This window comes from Octopus sinensis, linkage group LG1 (assembly GCF_006345805.1).
Source record: "Octopus sinensis linkage group LG1, ASM634580v1, whole genome shotgun sequence".
Taxonomy (NCBI): Eukaryota; Metazoa; Mollusca; class Cephalopoda; order Octopoda; family Octopodidae; genus Octopus; species Octopus sinensis.
In genome coordinates, this window is record NC_042997.1 from 15,078,970 (window position 1) to 15,093,718 (window position 14,749).

Below are 14,749 nucleotides of genomic sequence, written 5' to 3' on the forward strand. Positions count from 1 at the left end.
AAAATAAATTAAAAATAAACGTGTGGCGAGCGTTACAAGAACAAAGTAAAGAAGGTAATCAGGAAATGGAAATCACTTAGTGGTTGTACTTAGTAGAATCATTCCCAAGCGTTGAATTAGTGAGAGAAATTATTCTTCATTACAGAAGTAGTGCGCGTCGCAGAATTACCGACAAGACTAGTTTATCAGCCAGATCGGATTCCATGCGGAAGTCCTACGGAAAGAAATGACCGCCACAACAACCAATTTCCCTCATCCGGTATTGCACCTAAGAAATCGATAGTAATAATAGCGAGTAAAACGATGGAACCTCTTCGTTATCGTTCGACCTTTTAAAAACAGCAGCCAGATTTCTCTACCGTCTTAAAGTAATACATTAAATAATATGGTCCTAGATATATTATGCCTGAAAACAATTAAAAGAAAATTGACGAAAATGCTTTGATCATCGCATTCCTCAATCACGGCAGGCCTCGGGCTAAACAGCCATAACATTAATGATCGAATCGACCGGCAAATCAAATGAGCAAAGCCGGTTTCTATATATATATAAATTTATTTGTGCAATTAACATATAGAAAGGTATGGAAGCCACAGCATCTACTTTCATTTAAATCATCACAACTATTTAGGTTAATCTAATGAAATAAATGTAGGAAGCATGGTGATTTACTGCAACTTCTAACTTCAAATCTCTGCACAATAATTGCTATTCAAATCCTGTTGGGAACAAGTTAATTGTTCATTTTGAGACGATTAAATAAATATCACTCATATATTATTGATATCGATTCAACCGTCGCTAAATAAAGCTGGCCTTGTGACTTGTTAAAAGAATGAATGTGAATTTCGAGCAGAAATCATTGTTATTTACACATAGGTCTTTTCTGATCTTGCAGACTTATGATCAAAGGCATTCCAACCATGGCCATCCCGTCTTATTTCAGGCAAAATGCATTTAGAACTACACTATCCAATATCTTCCTCTTATTTTTTTTAAAGACTGTGGTGTAATTTGAGGGGCAATTAGTTATTATTTCGATAACTTGAAAACATGTAAAATATAATTAAGGGTTCTCACGTTTATTTTTTAATGTATTCAGTACTTTAAATAATTCATCTATACGCAATCATTTCGAATATGTATATTTTTCGAAATGATCTGTAATTATAGATGCGTGTGTGTGTGTGCGTGTAGATAGAATTTAGAATTATAAGAGATATCTTGTTATTCATATTGGTTATATATCGCACTACACAAATATACCTACATATGTGTGTGCATCTATCTATATATGTGTGTATGTGTATAAGTCAAAGTATATATAATTATATGTGTGTGTGTGTGTAAGTCAAAGTATACAGAATTATATGTGTGTATGTGTGTGTGTATAAGTCAAAGTATACAAAATTATATGTGTGTATGTGTGTGTGTATAAGTCAAAGTATACAGAATTATATGTGTGTATGTGTGTGTGTATAAGTCAAAGTATACAGAATATGTGTATTTCTTGACGTATACACGCATCACTAGATTTTGGTGCAATGTTCAATCAACCACCGAAGGAACCAGGATCAGACCGAGTTCCGTTTATTTCCCTTTAATTACATCCTTCTCTTGTGTTCTTTTATGTTGAGATTTCTTCCAAAATAATAAATAAATAAATACCCACCCCCAACAAAAAACAAACAAAACTGCTTCATGAAGCAGGAGCAGCTCTTTACAAAAGTAGTTGCAAAAATATTTCGCTCAGATGTTAACTAAGGTAAATACGCACCTCGAGGTACTTATTTCTAACATATTTTCTGTCCCATTACCAACACCATCCACTTCACATAACTATACATAGGTGTGTGTGTCTATATTTCTATCTATCTCTCTGTCTGTCTATGTATTTATTTACATGTATCTATATATGTGTGAGTGTGTATGTTTTATTTTCGACCCTCATGAAGTTGTTCTGTTTGTTATCTCAAAGGTCAGACTTCGAACAGTTTAAATTGCTGATTAAACCGAACGAAAGCCTGGAATAACGAAACCACTTGAAACTAGAAACGTATATAAAGGAATCACCAAAAAAGAAATAAATATGTTGCTATCATTACAGCGAAGTACTGTAAGTAACCTAATTATTCTTATTTATTTACATATCTCTTGGAGATCGTTTATTATTATGCTCTTATTGCTTCAAATCTTGTTCCTCTAAAGGGAACCCTCGACTTAATTATATTAACCGTTATTAAGCCGGTTTTGTGCCAGAAAGGAAAAACTAACTTTCCCGACGTTTGTTTACGTTTTCTCTTAGAAAAACAATTTCTAAAAACTTACCATCTTCCAAAATTCTTTATCCATTTGTTCGCCTTTTTATTGTTGCTGCTTTGATAATATATCTTTATCTATCTATCTATCTATCTATATATCTATCTGTCTATTAGTGTGTCTCTCCAAGAGTTTATTTATCAATTTTTTTTAATGAATTGTGGAGCCAACAAGGGAACTCTGCTCAGTCGCTCGGCCTGCTAGAAACCTCAGTCAAATCTCTCTTAAGTCACACCTTTCTATCTTAAATAAATAAAGGACACATTAGATATTAATATAGTCCTGGATAATCCTAATGATAAATGGGTTGGTTACAATGCTTTGGATCATTGGTGCCCTGATTCAAGACTTACTAAGGACTAAACAATAATATATCTGTCTTGCGATGACTGTCTCTTGTTCACCCATATACGTTTCTTTCTGCAAATCTCACTCACTATTTTAGTTTTTTGTCTGTCTGTCCATTTTTATTGCTTGTCAAGCCGTCTGTTTCTATTTTCAGCACATTCAACCTCAGTATACCTTGTATTTTGGTTTAATTTCCTTCAGTACGGACTACCTTGACAATATAGGGTTATTTTATTCCTTTACGTTTATATAATACAAGATGTCTTACTGTTCTGCATTCCAAACGTGCCGGTGTTAAAGTAAATACCAGTAAGATACTGATACAACTACCTGCCTAACCTGAAATAGCTATGAAATAGTCACTTGAACGTGGAACCAAGCATACCTATCGCATAAGGATCGTCGGTCGAGAGTCTAGCGCACAGACCCATTGCTTCGTCCGCCTACACACACACTTTCGTTGTTTATTCACAGATCAGCCTTGATTGAATCGATTCCAGATCAAAGGCGCTCCATCGGCGATAATTCCATATATATATATATATATATATATATATATATATATATATTATAAGTGCATCCGGGACAGTATCATGCAATGTGTCGTCCCCATTTTTAAGATAGTAATGTATGATTATCGAGAGATTTTGTTACTATTTCTAGCGGACTGAGGGACCTCATAGACACTTCCTTTTTAGCAATCAAGCAGTAGTTTTTCGTGTGGTGTAGTGCAATAATCGGAACCTCTGTTAAGTTGCCCGATCTGCGAGAATTATTGTTATTATTTGCGGTCCAGATCTCACCCCCGCCTTTTTTTTTTCTAAACAGAGATAGTAAATGCATTGGTCTCGCATCACTATTTTCGATGAAAGATCTGGGACGAACCTGCGTACGAGGTGAATTACAGTATTACTGACCCACCAACCAACTCATGCTGCTGTTGTGGAGAAATGTCAATATTTAAAAAAACATTTATGATAGAGATGAATTTTGAGACTAAGATCTCTCTATCTCTCTCTCTCGTATATGTACAATCTCTATCAACTTTTACTTCTCTTTCTGTCTTGGTTGTTGTTTAGCTCTGGGTCAGACATGGCTGTCGCGTCCACTAGGACAGTCTTGTGTGTTATACCTCTTTAAGACCGTTTCGATTGATTTGAGGATGGCTTTTGTTATTCCTAGCAGGACAAGCCAGCCTCGTGGCGGCTCGCATATCTGAGAGCATGTGTATACGTGTACGTGCGTGCTTGCGTGCGTACGTGCGTGCGTACGTACGTACGTGCGTGCTTGCGTACGTACGTACGTGCATGCTTGCGTACGTACGTACGTGCGTGCGTGTGTACGTACGTACGTGCGTGCGTGTGTATGTGTGTGTGTGCTTAATTTTAGACTCTGTCGATAAAGTTACTATTAATAACTGACTCTACACTTTTAGCGAATCTATTTCCAGTTAATGTTCAGTGTTTTATGCTTATAAAAACAACCTAATTGAAGTATATATGTTTAATATATCGCACCAACATTTGGCGTCCGCTTTCCACGCTGGTTTGGATTAGACGGTTCGATAGGAACCGATGAACCAGAGGACTTTGCTGAGCTCCAGTGTCTACTTTGGCATGGTATCTACGCTTGGATGCCCTTCCTGAAGCCAACCTCTTCACAGAGTGTACTGGATGCTTTTTACACAGCCTGCGGAGGTCAAGTCACCAAGTAACTTGCATGACAAGCACACCCCACTCCAGCTCAACTACGTGGGGGGGGGGATGTGGTATTGAGGGAGGAGAAAATATGATAGAAGGACAGAAACCGATGTCTTGCAGAAGAGGGAATACACGGCTTCCTCTAATTGGCAAGAGAGAGATGGTGAGGGCACATCCTAAATGTACAAGGTGAATATACAAGAGAGAATAAGGATAGATGAACAGAAAGGATGGGTGGGTAGGTAAGTTTGCAAAATTGTGAAAAGAGTGTGACAATTGATTAGAGATGGGGATTGAGGTAGATGCAATGAATGGGGCACAAGAATGGCAGCATGGTCAATAGTAGATATCAGTTTGGAGGGAAGTGAAGAAATAGGAGTTGACCAGGGAAGAGGAGAAAATGATAAGAGACAGTAATAGGAAGATGATGTGAAGTGTAAGAAGATAAATGGTATCATTTACAGCATCAAGGCGGCGAGCTGGCAGAAACGTTAGCACGCCGGGCGAAATGCTTAGCGGTATTTCATCTGCCACTACGTTGTGAGTTCAAATTCCGCCGAGGTCGACTTTGCTTTTCATCCTTTCGGGGTCGATAAATTAAGTACCAGTCACGCACTGGGGTCGATATAATCGACTTAATCCGTCTGTCTGTCCTTGTTTGTCCGCTCTGTGTTTAGCCCCTTGTGGGTAGTAAAGAAATAGGTATCATTTACAGCATCTGAGTAGTGCCATAGTTGGAAGAGTGATGGAGGGATGGGTTGTTAGAAGATGAGTTGTAGGGGAAGGCTTGGCAGGACCACATTTTTGCAGAGATGGTCAGGTCATCTGAAGCACTGTATGTTGCCAATCATCTCGGTCCTTTATCATCTCTTCTTTGAGATTCCACACCTTGAGGTCAGTCTGTGCTACTTCATTCTGGGTCCCCCTCTTCTACATGTCTTGTCCACGTTTAGTAAGTGGCACTTTTTTATGTAGTTATCATATTCTTGTGCATCACATGACCATACCGGCACACCATCTAATGTCTCTTATGCTCAATTTTTTTCTCAATACATTTCTACTTTGTTATACATGCACATTGACACTGCACATACAACGGAGCACACAAGCTTTGTTTTTTTTCACAAAGTTCAACATGCATGAACAAATTCTAAACAATAGCATAATTGTAAATTTAAAGAATAGAAATTTTTCCAAACCATCTCTCTATAAAAACTTCATTACCACGCAACTCAAACCTGCACACCTAAAGATGATTTTTAACACAGCAGAGACTATGTGCAGGCAAAACTAACTTCAATGCATTGCAGTCTGATGATGGCTTAGATGGCCGATACTTCAAAGTCACTGTCAACAACATCCCTCCCTCCCAGCCTTCCACCACCCCTCCTACTTCTATCCCATCCACCCTTTCTTCACTTCAGTCTGTTGTTACAAATTCCTGATCACACCCTCTCTGAGGCGGAGTGCTCCCTCCTCAGTAGGGGTCTGTGCTTCATCCCCCTCACTCCATCCAGCAACGAATTTCGGACTCGTGCTGATATCCACACTTTGTGCGCCATGTTAGGTTGTGTGCACTTTTCTGTGACACTCCACCTGCATCTAATGAGGAGGACTGCTTTGCTGACCATCCCAGTGGACGCCAGCTCCTGGCCAGTTCTAAGCGGTTGATCTTTTTGCGGGTGCCTGCCAGTGTGCTGTGGACTGGTTTAACTTTTCCAGGCGTCTCCGTCATCTGAACATCTCCCCAGCCGAACTCTCGACCCATCGATGTCGCCGACACTCAATGACATCATCATAAAACCGGCTGACAAGGATGGAGCCATGGTGGTGTGGCACATGGACCTCTACAAGGTGGAAGCTCTCCACCAACTTCATGACACCTCCTTCTACTGCTCTCTGCCCTCCGACCCCATGCCCAGCTACCAACAGACTGTGTCCTCCACTGCCCATGACCTCATCTCCTCCTCCCGTCTCCCCTCACCGCCTCCAACCTCATTGTCCACACCCATCGCATCCCCACAATTTACTTCCTCCTCAAAATCCACAAACCTAACAGCCCCATCGCCTCCGCCTGCAACTGCCCCACCGAACTCATCTCCAGATATCTTGACTGTGGCCTTGCCCTCCTAATGGCTTCTCTCCTCTCTCACATCCATGACACCAACCATGCACTTCGTTTGTTCAACTCTTTCTCCTTCCCTTCTGGCCCCCTCTAAACCTCTCTTCACTCTCGACATCCAGAGTCTTCTTTACACAGTGATTCCTCATCAAGAGGGGCTGTGTGCACTCCTTGACCTTCAACCCAACCCTCAACCTAACACATCCACACTCGTTTGTCTGGCTGAACTTGTGCTCTCACTCAACTGCTTCTTGTTCACTGGTGATTTTTACCAGCAAGTCTTGGGAGTGGCCATGGGAACGAGAATGGGCCCCAATTATGCGAACTTGTTCATTGGCTACGTTGAAGCCCAAATATTCTCAAGTTTCACTGGTCCCACTCTCAAACTATGTGGTTGTCATATTGATGACTGTATTGATACGACCTCACTCTCCCGCGAACATCTAGACTCCTTCCTCTCTTTTGCCAAATCTTTCCATCCTGCCCTCCACTTCTCTTGCACTATCTCTGACACCTCTGTCCCCTTTCTTGACATTTCATTCAGCATTCATCACTCTATTCCCACCACCTCCATCCACTATAAACACACAGACTCACACTCATACCTCAACATCTCCTTCTCCCACCCTAAACACACCAAGCTCTACATCCCCTATTTCCAATTCCTCCGTCTACGCAGGCTCTGCAGTGATGACCATGACTTTGAGACTCAGTCTCAACTCATGGCTCAACACTTCATCCTATGTGGATATCTCCTCACCACTATCTACACCCCCTGCACCTGTTCCCCTGTCTCCTGTTTCCCCTCACCCACCACCCTACCTCACCATGCACCTTTCTCCGAGCCTTCCGGCAACTCCAGTCTGAACCCTCCACTTTGTACATTTTCCCTAACCGACCCCCTCCTCCTTCAAACGAACCCACAACCTACGAGACTTCTTGGTCCACAGCTTCTTCCCTAACCCAACCTCCCAACCTGGCTCGTTCCCCTGCTCCCACTCACGCTGCCGCACTTGTCTTTACCTCTCCAACACCACCCATCGTCAACCCTATCATATCACTGGTTCCTTCTTCTGCACTTCTAGCAATGTCTTCTACTGCATCTCCTGCTCTCTCTTCCCTTCTATAAACATCAGGCAAATGGGACGCCGCTTGGCTGACCGGTTCGCGAAACACCTCCGAGACATCTGACTTGGCAATGACACCCCAGTCTCATGCCATTTCCGGTTTTGGGGGCCACTCTTTGTAACACCTGTCTGTGCTCGGATTGTCCTTGCACAGGGGCCATCAAGACACCCATCTTTGCCGTGAACAGGGATTAATCTTCTCTCTTCGCTCCTTTGCGCCACATGGGCTCAACTCTCCTTTCCTCTCTCTCTTCCTCTCACACCTACTTCCTCCCACCACCTCTCCTCTCTTGCTCCGACTCCTATTTCTTCTCTTCACTCCTATCCTCCCTCTCTCTTCTCTTCACTCCTACCCACCTTCTCCCTTCCCCCTCGCCCTTCATTGTCAACCCTCCCTCGTAACCCTACCCCCTACACAATCCAACCCCACCTAGTAAACCCATGCTATAATGACCTTAATATCTGTAGTGTACACAAAACCAATTGGAATGGGCAAATTTTTTGCAGCTCCATTGAGATTACTTTCTACTTAACAATTAACACACAAAAGTATTAATTCTCAGTTTCAGTATTTACTGAAGAAACTGAAGATAACACCAGAGTCCTTACCAGGATCTTTGCTTCTGCTGAATCCTTAACAGGATCTTTGCTTCTGCTGAAAAAAGAGGTAGTTCAACAAAGTACAAATCTCTTGAGAGAAAAATTGGGCATAAGTGGCATGTTGGTGCAAAAGAGAAAACTGCACTAGTACTGCATTTGGCTGAGGACAGCTGCATAAAGAAGTGATGGTCATTAAACATGGATGATACTCATAAAAGAGAAAGTTCCAAGAAGTTGTATGAAGAAGTAGTGAAGTTTCGCGTCAATTTGTTGAGCCTCAAGGAGGAAATAACAAAGGATTGAGGTGATTGGTAATTCGTTATGCCCAAGAAGTCCTGTCCATCTCAACAAAAATGATGCCCTGAAACCATATTGTCAATGTCTAGCCCCATCCCACTGCTTACACCTGATCTGTATCACCTGTCAAAGCTTCCCAGCTACTTAACTTTGTAATGACCACCTCTCCTTTAACCCTTTGACTCCAGTACTATTGCTTAGCTACTGAGATTGTATAGCTCTTATATAAAATCCATTCTGTCTGAGTGTGTCTTCTCGGATCTTGGGCATCCTCCATCCAATTGCACTCAAATTTGATATGTAGATACTGACAGTATCAGGGAGTGTATAAGTCTTGAAAAAATTATAAAAATCGATTCCAGGTGAGAATGCGATCGATAAAGCCGTTTTTGTCCTGCTTTTCTTCCGTCAACCTGTACATAACTGCACCTTCCATTTTTTGTTGTTTTTGTACTGCTTAAAGGCACGTTTCTTTCCTGCTAAACTTACTGTTTAAACCATGTTTGTGTTCTCCCAGTCAACAGCCTTATCATTACTGGTACTTTAAACTTTTTGGTTGCATATTTGTGTGAATAAAATCGTTTTTCTTTGGAATAGAAAAAAATATCTTTATTTCTTCTTTTGCTGGTGTCTCAAATTTAGGTTAAATCAGTGTTTCTCAGAGACGGTCGGACAAGTTGTTTTGAGAAAATTTGGTTTAAACTCAGCACCGTCCATTGGACGGTGGGGGGAGGCATTTTGCTCGTATATATATACTTTATTTAAAGCAGCAGAAAATTCAACAAAATCTGTTACTCTGAGTTTCTCGTTGCCGTTCATCAGACAGTTTTTGCTAGAATGGAACCGATATATCAATTCAATCTAGACTCTTACAAACGCTACACCTTTTATATATATCTACAGATATGGAAATATTTTATTCTCAAATGCATAATAATAATGCTGAATAGCATAAATTGGATAGAACATCCTTATATTGCTGAAAAATGTGTTAGCGGCCAGTCATGAGACTCAAACTGTGATTACCAGTCATAGTGCTTTACTTATAAGCTTAAAGAATAAAATATTTCCATATCTGTATATTTCAAAACATCTCAATGCTTCTTAGAGAAAAAAAATGCAAACTGTTTGTTTACATATATATATATGTGTGTGTGTGTGTGTGTGCCCCTCCGACTGGCTCCTGTGCTGGTGGCACATTAAAAGCACTATCCGAATGTGATTGATGGCATGTAAAAAGCACCCACTACACTCTTGGAGTGGTTGGCATTAGGAAGGGCATCCAGCTGTAGAAACATTGTCAGGTCAGATTGGAGACTGGAGCAGCTGCTGGCTTTCCAGACCTCAGTCAAACCGTCCAACCCATGCCAGCATGGAAAGCGGATGTTAAACGATTATGATGATAATGATATATATATATATATATATATATGTATATATATATATATATGTGGAGGCGCAATGGCCCAGTGGTTAGGGCAGTGGACATGCAGTTGTAGAATCGCGGTTTCGATTCCCAGACCGAGCACTGTGAGTATTTATTGAGTGAAAACACCAAAAGCTCCACGAGGCTCCGTCATGGGATGGTGGCGATCCCTGTTGTACTCTTTCGCCGCAACTTTCTCTCACTCTTTCTTCTGTTGGCCTGCTCGCTTAGCCAGCGGGGTGGTGTCATTTGAAGGCTAAAACAATGTGAAGCGCATTGTGACCAGCGATGTGTAGCAACATCTGATAGCCTGGTCGGTCACATGATCACGTGATATATATATATAGGTGCAAGTGTTGCTGTGTGGTAAGAAGCTTGCTTCACAACCACTTGGCTTTGGGTTCAGTCCTGCTGTAAGTGTCTTCTACTATAGCCTCAAGCTTACCAAAGCATTGTGAGTGGACTTGGAAGACAGAAACTGAAAGAAGCCCTTTGCATGTGTGTGTGTGTGTGTGTATTTCTGTCTTTGTGTCTATGTTTGTCTCCCCACCATCACTTGGCAACTGATGTCGGTGTGTTTACATCCCTGTTGCTTAGCGGTTCAGCAAAAGAGTAATTACTCAGCTTATAAAAAATATGTCCTGGAGTTGGTTTCTTCTGTTAAAACCCTTTAAGGCAGCGCTCCAGCATGGCTGAGTCAAATGACTGAAACAAGTAAAAGAATGAAAGAATATATATATGTGTGTGTGTATGTATGTATGTATGTATGTATATATATATATATATATATATATATATATATATGTGTGTGTGTATGTATATATAGGGGACAGCTACTTTTGAGAAATCTCGAGTTGTGCATGGGAAAGTAAGGAGGGATGTCAGGAAGGGCATCATTGTTACGCTTCCAGATGGGAAGGGTCTTGCTATGATGCTGACATACAGTGTCTGAGCAAGACCCTGCCTCAGTGAAGCTGGACTCAAGAGTCATCTTCATAGTCATAAAGCGAGACAGATGAGTGACAACCTGGTCACTGGTGGTGGTGTTACACACCATACTAATCATATTTGTCAGGCATGTGGAAGAGAGTGTAATTCGGCAGGAGGACTTAAATGACATGCCAAGGTACATGAAGCCCAGTTACAACTACAGCTGGCTATTGCCAGTAAAGGTTTTAGCTGCCAATTCTGTACAAGACATTGTAGATCTTTAGCTGGGCTAAAAAGTCACATTCGATCACAGCACCAATAACAGTTAAGCTTCATGCAATGGCCATACTCGATAATGAGGGGGCAGCCATCATATATATATATACTAACTGAATAGCCCGTCATTCCCAGGCAATTTTTACAATAGACTGTCTTATTTAAATTTTTGTTTATTCCATATCAGACCATGTCTTCTCCAACAAAAAGGCCTCTTGATTAGGACAGATTTGGGATCTTTGTGGTTTTCGTCACTCTCTTTACTCTTCTACTCTTTTACTTGTTTCAGTCATTTGACTGCGGCCATGCTGGAGCACCGCCTTTAATCGAGCAAATCGACCCCGGGACTTATTCTTTTGTAAGCCCAGTACTTATTCTATCGGTCTCTTTTGCCGAACCGCTAATGTGACGGGGACGTAAACACACCAGCATCGGTTGTCAAGCAATGCTAGGGGGACAAACACAGACACAAACATACACGCACACACATATATATATATATACATATACGACGGGCTTCTTTCAGTTTCCGTCTGCCAAATCCACTCACAAGGCATTGGTCGGCCCGGGGCTATAGCAGAAGACACTTGCCCAAGGTGCCACGCAGTTGGACTGAACCCAGAACCATGTGGTTGGTTAGCAAGCTACTTACCACACAGCCACTCCTGCGCCTATACAATTTTGTTCCAATTGTTTTCAAATTTGGTATATGGATTAAGTTTTGTATACTAATTATGAAAATTGAATTTATTTTCCCTATAAATCCATAATTAAAAAGGTATTAACCTTTAAAATTTGCAAAATTTACGTATTTTAGCCAATCAGAAGCAAGTATTTTAGACATCACCATGGCAAAGAAGTCTGTTTCTATAGTAAACAAAGATGCTGCACATGCGTACAAGTTGTGTAACCACCACTTGTTCTATAATTGTTTGTTTTCATAACAGATGAGTCACACTTAACAAATTGAAGGTACCTGGGCATGGCTGACTCTTATCTTTGTGAATTTATGTGGAGAAAGAGATATGAGAAAGATAATTTATTTTATAAAATTCTAGTGTGTATTGCAAACTTTTGTTCTTGAATTTTTTAAACTAATAAATGTCTGTTTTAAATAATCTTTTGACTGTTATTTCTAGCTACTCCTGTTGGTTTGTTTGTAGCTTTTAAATATTTAATTTACTCGTGAGTTAGTTTAATGTTTTGATATGCTGATGCCCACCCCTCCCCCCATGTCGGTGGCATGTAAAAAGCACCATCTGAATGTGGCTGATGCCAGCGCCGCCTTGGCTGGCTTCTGTGCCAGTGACACATAAAAACACCATCCAATCATGGTCAATGCCAGCCCCCTCTGGTCCCTGTGCCGGTGGCACATTTCAAAGCTCCCACTATACTCTTGGAGTGGTTTGTGTTAGGAAGAGCATCCAGCTGTAGAAACACTGCCTGATCAGACTGGAGCCTGGTGCAGCCTCCTGGCTTCCCAGACCTCAGGTGAACCGTCCAACCCATGGCAGCATGTAAAACGGATGTTAAACGATGATGATGATAATGTATATATAAAATGGCTTATTGATGTGTTTTGTTTCTTATTTTTTCCTTAAGAAATGATTGCATTGTTTTACATCATTTTTATTCCCTCCAGAATAATCTCAATGCTTTTGTCGAAACATATGTTGGAAGTATAAATGATTTGAATAACACTTGCATTTGACTCCATTTCTTAATTTATCCATGTTATTCAAAAACATTTCACTTAACCCTGGAATTTCTACCTTTATAAGTAGGCTGTAATATCTTTGGCACTTATGTGAATTTTTGCTACCCTGATAACTATTTATTTTTTCCTTGTTATTTGTACACATTGAAAAGATGCACATACATTTATATAGACATACATACATATATGTATGTGTACTCTCTCTCTCACACACACACACACACACACACACACACAAATACATATATATATATACATATATATACACATGCATATATACATATATGTATATACAGAAAATTCAGGGTGAATACTTGATAATTGTAAGCACCTGTATATGCCAATTAGTGGTGTAGGTGATAGAGTATATTTATCAAAATAAAAACATGATGCAAAGGATTTAGCGGTACATATGTTTCTGGCTTTTATTAGACGGTTTATATCAATGCATAATTGATGTAATTTGTATGTCAATAGCCTTCTTCAGCCGCGTACAATTACTACTTCAAGGACATGTATTACATTATAAGTTTTACGCTGGAGGTGCGCATGCACGTGCGTAGGCATGCGAATGAATATACCTGCTTCTATGCATATGCATATTTTGGTGTATATGCATGGGGATTTACTTCCTCATGTGTGTGAGGATGTGTGTGAGTGTGTTGTATGTGTGTATGTACGTGTATGTGTATACGTACATATGCGCATGGGTTCTTGTACCCAACTACATGCCCTTTTTTCCGTATGTATGTGTATATTGAGATACTTATGTATGTGCGGTGGTATGGACATGTGTTGAGGAGGGATGAGGATCATGTTCTGAAGAGGGTGCTAGAGTTTGAGCTGAATGGACTGCGAGAGAAAGGTAGACTGAGGAAAATATGGAAGGAAGAGGTGGGGGGAGGGATTGGGAAGGTTGGCTTGAGAAGGGAGGGCGCCCAAAACCGGGTGAAATGGCGTGAGGGCAGTTGCTTTAGCATTGAGGTACATTCAGCCATCCCTGTTAACAGGGACAAAACCTGGATTCAAAATGATGGATGATGATGATGATACATACACACACACACACACATATATACATACATACATATATAAATGAATATATATATATATATATATTATATATATATATATATATATACATACATACATAGATACACACACACACAGACGCACACACATATATACACATACACACATATATATATGCACATACATACATACATTTACATACACACATATACACACATGCGCATGTGTAGATACCAGTATAAAGACAAAATCAAGTGTTGATATTTAGATATTTTAAATGCATTTTAATATGTGTGTTTCCAATAGTTATCTAAGATAATTCTTATATGATATTATCTTCTTCAGTCAAACATTTATGGTAAACAAAAGTTTTCCCTATACATAGCAGTTGTTAAGCTAGCCTTTTAGCAGAGGGGAAAAGTAAATACAGGAAGAAGTGGAGTCAAGTCAGAGATGGGAAGGAGGAGATTAGAAGTGAGAAGTTAAGTATGTTAGGGAAAGAGAAAAAGCAAAGATCAATAAGAGGAAAAAGATGGCAGAAAATCATAAATAAGTAAATAGATAAATAAATGCATAATTAAAATTGACAATAAATCTGAACAGCAAAAAAAAATTGAGTAAGAAGAGTAAGAAGTAAATGCAGAAGAAAAAAGAAGGGAAGAAGGAGAGATGAGAAAATCAAAACAAACCAGAGAGCGATAAAAGATTTGGTTTGGGGTAGGGGAGACCAAATGGAAAAAGGAAGAATAAAAGGCAAAATAGAAAAGAAAAGTGAGAATGTTGTGCTAGATATAAAAATCAATAGTCATAATAATGTTAGACCCAGAATAGGAAATGGTAAAAGGTTAAATAGT

The 14,749-nt window shown here is 40.1% G+C and overlaps 1 protein-coding gene across 2 annotated transcripts in view; it reads left to right on the forward strand.

Annotated features, from left to right (window-relative positions):
* Positions 1–1,619: 1,619 nt before the first annotated feature.
* Positions 1,620–14,749, forward strand: part of LOC115210058 (carnitine O-acetyltransferase) — a 62,700-nt gene continuing 49,570 nt past the window's right edge. Inside the window, exons 1-2 of one of the 2 annotated variants that reach the window (XM_029778629.2) lie at positions 1,620–1,766; positions 1,980–2,117. In XM_029778629.2, the coding sequence (XP_029634489.1) occupies positions 2,091–2,117 (27 nt within the window). In that variant the 5' untranslated portion in view covers positions 1,620–1,766; positions 1,980–2,090. Of the gene's footprint in view, positions 1,851–1,979; positions 2,118–14,749 lie in introns of both variants that reach the window. The other variant, XM_036510626.1, reaches the window with a different exon arrangement.